At 40.4% G+C, this 5932-nt stretch overlaps 1 protein-coding gene across 2 annotated transcripts in view; it reads left to right on the top strand.

The window, feature by feature from the left end:
- LOC106867306 (sorting nexin-8) overlaps nucleotides 1–5932 on the top strand; it is a 79757-nt gene that overhangs the window by 56514 nt on the left and 17311 nt on the right. For both annotated transcript variants that reach the window (XM_052975871.1, XM_014912146.2), the window contains exons 8-9: nucleotides 4462–4622; nucleotides 5400–5532. In XM_052975871.1, the coding sequence (XP_052831831.1) occupies nucleotides 4462–4622; nucleotides 5400–5532 (294 nt within the window). The remainder of the gene's footprint in view (nucleotides 1–4461; nucleotides 4623–5399; nucleotides 5533–5932) is intronic.

Below are 5932 nucleotides of genomic sequence, written 5' to 3'. Positions count from 1 at the left end.
TGTGTGTGTGTGTGTGTGTGTGTGTCTGTGTTTGTCCCCCCCACCACCACCACCATTGCTTGACAACCGATGCTGGTGTGTTTGTGTCCCTGTAACTTAGCTGTTCAGCAGGGGAGACTTATAGGATAAGGACCAGGTTTACAGGGAATAAGTCCAGGGGTCAATTTCTTCGACTAAAGGGTGGGACTCCAGCATGGCCACCATCAAATGACTGAAACAAGTAAAAGAGTAAAAGAATCCAAGAAAAACATTCCGTACCACTAAACCAAGAGGGTTCTCTGAATATGTACGATGTATTTTAATGCTAAATAGTAATTCTGTTCATGTTTGTGGAACTGAGATATTTTGGTTGGATTATATAGTTATCGGTTTTACACTTCTTTCTATATTCTGTTGCAATATACTTTTCTACTATAGGCACAATTTCTGAAATTTTTTAGGGAAGCAGGGTCAGTCGATTAGATCGAACCCAATATGCAACTGGTACTTAATTTATCGACCCCAAAAGGATGAAAGGCAAAGTCAACCTCGGCAGAATTTGAACTCAGAATGTAAGACAGACGAAATACCGCTAAGCATCTCACGCTGCCTTTAACTATCACAATATAGAAACATTTCTCATTGCACCAGTACACAATTTACAGATGCTTACATTTTTTATACTTTCTGTGAATTTTTCACGGGTCCAGCTAGTTTTCTTTTTGTACGTACCTGTGGTGTGTGTCACACTTCCTTCAAAGGAAGAAGTGAGTGGTGAAGTGAGAGAGAGAAGAGGACAGAGAGAGAGAGAGAGTGAGACAGTGAGTGGTGACGGTGTTCGTTTTGTTTTTAAATGTTTATCACATCACAAGAATAGTAGATAGATGGATCGAAAGAAAAGTTGATACCTAGATACATCCACACATTGTTAAATTACAAGTGAGAGAGAGGAAGGACCCAGAGAAAGAGAAAGTGAGAGAGACAGTAGATACATAGATCGAAAGAAAAATTGATACATAGTTACATTGACGCATTGTTAAAGACAAATAGCTACAGCAAATATTGGATGTCACTTTCATTTTTCATTACCACACGTGGGTAAAATTAACTCACAAGTGGCTGAGTACTCCACAGATATGCATACTATTAGCATAGTTCTCAAGGAGATTCAGCCTCACATAGTATATGACAAGGATGGCCCCTTTCAATTACAGCTACAACTCATTTTGGCCAGCTGAATGGACTGAAGGAAGATAAATTTTCAAGTTGTTGGAAGAAAATGAAAAAAGATCCTATATAGGGGCAGGAAAATCTTTTCAGTCGTTAGGGTCACTATGGGTATTAATCTGGTCCTAACAGCAGCATTTGTGGGTCTCACAGATCTGGAGGCCAACCCCACCAGATAAACACTGATGTGCAGGTTGTTGTTATCAAACTGAGCATGAGTTGAGAGTGAATGCATAACAGAATAGCAATTATTTCATCTTAGCTTTCACTGCTTATACTAAACACATGACATTTTTGCCTTATGATATGAAACATTTCCTCTTCTTTCACTCTTTTTTAAAAAATGGTACTCTGTCGCTTACGACAATGAGGTTTCTGTTTTCTGATCAACGGAACAGTCTGCTCGTAAAATTAACGTGCAAGTGGCTGAATACTCCACAGACATGCATATCATAACATAGTTCTCAGGGAGATTCACTCTCACGCAGAATGTGACAAGGCTGGCCTCTTTGAATTATAGCTACAACTCATTTTTGCCAGCTGAGTGGACTGCAGCAAAGTGAAGTAGAGTACCTTGCTCAAGAACACAGCGCACTGCCAGGAATCGTACTCATGACTTTATGATTGTGAGCCAAATACCCCTAACCACTGAGCCATGCACCTTCACTCTCTTAACCGTAGAGAAAAGGAGTGAAGCAATAGAGACAGAGAAAGGAAAGCATCAGTCATTTACAATGACAATTAGACTGAGATACGATCGACTTTTCTAGTTTCTTTTAATAATGAAGAAGAGAGAAAGACAGTAATGAATAGAGGCTAAGTCTTTCAGGTGTTTTCGTTTTCATTCTGGGAGTTCTAGAACAATCGAGTGTTAGTTCTCTCTTCTTTCCCAACCCCTGGTACTTAATCACTTTCTTTCATAGTTCATCATGTCTTTTAATTGCAAGGAAAGACCATGTTTTTTTCTCAGGCACGTTTGATGTTTTCTCTGCAAACAACAAACAAGCCTTACTCCCTTTTTTTATTCTTTCATACAAAAACTAATGCAAATTTCAAATGGGGCATAGCTGTGAAAAGAGCCCAGAAAAATGGGTAATACCTCCTACAAAATGAGTGGGGGAGAAAAGTTGTCAACAGGTGGCTACACGAAATTCAACTCTATACTTTAAAGAGTGTCTTCTACTATACCCGCGGGCTGACCAAAGCCTCATGAGTGAATTTGGTAGACGGAAACTGAAAGAAGCCCGTCATATGTATATATTTATGTGTGTGTGTTTGCGTCCCCATAACTTAGCTGTTCAGCAGAAGAGACTGATAAAATAAGCACCCAGCTTACAGGGAATAAGTCCAGGGGGCGATTTCTTTGACTAAAGGTCAGTGCTCCAGCATGGTCACCATAAAATGACTAAATCAAGTAAAAGAATACTGGAAGAATGTTCCATACCGTTAAACCAAGAAGGTTCTTTGAATATGTACAATGTATTTTGAGGCTAAATAGTAATTCTGTTTACATTTGCATAACTGAAATATTTTGGTTGGATTATATAGTTATCAGTTTTACACTTCTTTCTATATTATGCAACTGCCACAATATAGAAGCATTTCTCATGGCACCATCACACAATTTACAGATGTTCACATTTTTTATGTGACCCACCTGCTATTTCTGAACAGAATGGAGTTCACAGTTGTTATTTTGAAATGCTTGTCTTCTGATATTTGTGAGTCCATCGAATAAATATTCAACCCTATTAAATGTTGGCCTTCCTAAACATGAAATAATACGATAGTTCCAGTCCTAAATAAATTTAACTTGTACTTTTAAAGATGTTCTTTAGGAGGTTTTTCGAGCAGGATCGTTGCCGGTGCCCCTGGACTGGCTCATGTGCGGTCAACACACGAAATCCTTCGAGCGAGATCGTTGCCAGTGCCCCTGGACTGGCTCTTGTGCGGGTGGCACATAAAAGACACCATTTCGAGCGTGGCCGTTTTCGTGTGGGTGACACGTAAAAGCACCCACTACACTCTCTGAGTGGTTGGCATTAGGAAGAGCATCCAGCTGTAGAAACTCTGCCAAATTAGATTGGAGCCTGGTGTTGCCATCCGGTTTCACCAGTCCTCAGTCAAATCGTCCAACCCATGCTAGCATGGAAGGCGGACGTTAAACGATGATGATGAACGATGATGATGATAACGTGAAATATTGAACTTCAGATAGATTAAAACAAAATATAGCTGTGAATAAAAGGTGCATAGATTATGAATTTTGATTGAAGGGACAGGGCCTTGAAACAAAAAGTTGCAGGGGACACAGTAGGAGTGACAGAGAATGCTGTTGTAGTGGGGTGTGAGGGAGTCTTAACCAATTAGTCAGTTGACCTTATTTTAGATATCATCTAGAATATGTAGGTAGTTGAAGTAATAGCAGCACTTCAGATAGATGAGCAGTAGTTTAATGTAGGACTCATTTATATCCAGTGTAGATCTTAAATAAACAGCTTAGTCTTTAGGATGCAGTCTAGGCCATTGTGTAGATGTATGGTTGCCATTAAGAAGTTACTCTCAGAAATTGTGAAGCTTGGAATTTCTAGCAAGTGCAAGTATTTTATCCATGTGCAGTTTATTAACTGCATCAATGTCAGCAGTGACAGAAAGCACACAACTACTTCCTTCAGATCAAGCCAATAGAAAGAAAAGAAGATATTGTTCTTCGTGTGTGTTTCATCATCATCATCATCATCATCGTCGTTTAACGTCCGCTTTCCATGCTAGCATGGGTTGGACGATTTGACTGAGGACTAGGGAAACCAGATGGCTACGCCAGGCTCCAATCTGATTTGGCAGAGTTTCTACAGATGGATGCCCTTCCTAACGCCAACCACTCAAAGAGTGTAGTGGGTGCTTTTTACATGCCACCGGCACGAAGGCCAGTCAGGCGGTACTGGCAACAGCCACGCTCAAAATGGTGTATTTTATGTGCCACCCGCACAAGAGCCAGTCCAGGGGCACTGGCAACGATCTCACTTGAAAGTCCTTACATATGCTGCAGGTACAAGTGCCAGAAAGGCGACGCTGGGCACAGGTGCCATCACAATTTTGCTATCGCTTGCCCCAATAAGTCTTCGCAAGCTGAGTTTTGTGTCCAATGAGGGAGACGACGTTGGCATGGATGCCAGACGTCGAATTTAACTTGATTTTGATAAATTTCAAATTTTCTTGTCATAACTTATAACAATGAAATGCTTCTCTTTTCAGGATCTGGTTCCCAGGGACACCCAAAGTCAGTTAGCAAACAGTAAAGAACACATAAAAGCTTTATATAACAGTGTAACAAAGTTAAAAGATATTTCTGAACGACTCGTTAGCCAGTCTACAGCTTACGCTAGTGATATGCTCCAGTTTGGGAAAGAATTAAGGTGAGTAACATCTTAATGAAAACTAACCCTTTTTTCCTTTCATTGTCAACTTAACTGGGACCATCTCTTGATCTTATATGAACCAGCTTTAACACTTCTACTGCAGAGTACAGGTCTTTGTCTTCTCATCTGAAAGGTACAGCATACTCAGGTGTCCTTCTGTACTTCATCCCATGTCTCTCTTCCATGTGCTTCATCTACTTTGAGTGACTGGTACTTCTTTATAGAGCTGTCAGCATCCATCCACATCACATGACCAAACCAGCACAGTGTTCTCTCTTACATGCTGCATCTAATTCCTTTTATGCCTAACTTCTCTCTCAATACACTAATACTCTGTCAAACATGTACACTTACATTACACATCCAACAGAGCATACTAGCCTCATTCCTCTACAGCCTTCATGTGTCCTCTACATTCAGAGCCCACATCTCACTACCATGTAGAATTGCAGTTTGTATATATGCATCATACAACCTTCCTTTCACTGGGAGAGAGAAACCTTTGGTTGCCAACAGAGGTAAAAGCTCTCTGAATTCCCTCCATCCTATTCTTATTCTAGCTATTATACTCTCTGTGCATCCTCCCTCACTACTAATTTAGTCCCCTGGGTAGCAGAAATTATTCACTGTATCTAATGAACCCTGGGACATTATCCAAGTGTCTAGTTTTTATGGCTCCTGAACATCTTCCATATATGAACACTGCTTTCTCTTGTATCTTCCTACTCCACAAATGTTTCTTATTCGTCTATTTTATGATCATTTCCATTCCAGGACAATTGGTACAGACACAACCTGTCTAACAACATGGACCACAGGTACAAGTTCATCATGGCCAAAACTGAAATGTGTCTTTAAGAATCTTTCCCTTGAATTTGCTGCTGTTGCTGACAAAAGTACTCAAGAGGTAAGCACCAACCAACATCAATGACACCTATAGCTATGATTAGTTAATGAGGGGAGCATTTATGTAGTTGCTTAACCTGCTAAAATAGCACCTACATCACCTTCAAATCACATTGTGCTACAGTGATTCCAGTCCTTCTGACTTTGCAGCAAACTGAAGACTAAACCTTTCCTCATTTCTGTTGAAATACACTGCTTTTGTTTCAGTTAATTTTGAAAATAATTAACATAGGCGCAGGAGTGACTGTGTGGTAAGTAGCTTGCTTACCAACCACATGGTTGCGGGTTCATTCCCACTGCGTGGCATCTTGGGCAAGTGTCTTCCACTATAGCCTCGGGCCGACCAAAGCTTTGTGAGTGGATTTGGTAGACAGAAACTGAAAGAAGCCTGTCGTATATAT

The sequence above is a fragment of the Octopus bimaculoides genome, chromosome 22, assembly GCF_001194135.2.
Source record: "Octopus bimaculoides isolate UCB-OBI-ISO-001 chromosome 22, ASM119413v2, whole genome shotgun sequence".
Lineage (NCBI taxonomy): Eukaryota > Metazoa > Mollusca > Cephalopoda > Octopoda > Octopodidae > Octopus > Octopus bimaculoides.
Note: the sequence above shows the minus strand (reverse complement) of the source record. Positions and strands in the feature narration are given on the sequence as shown.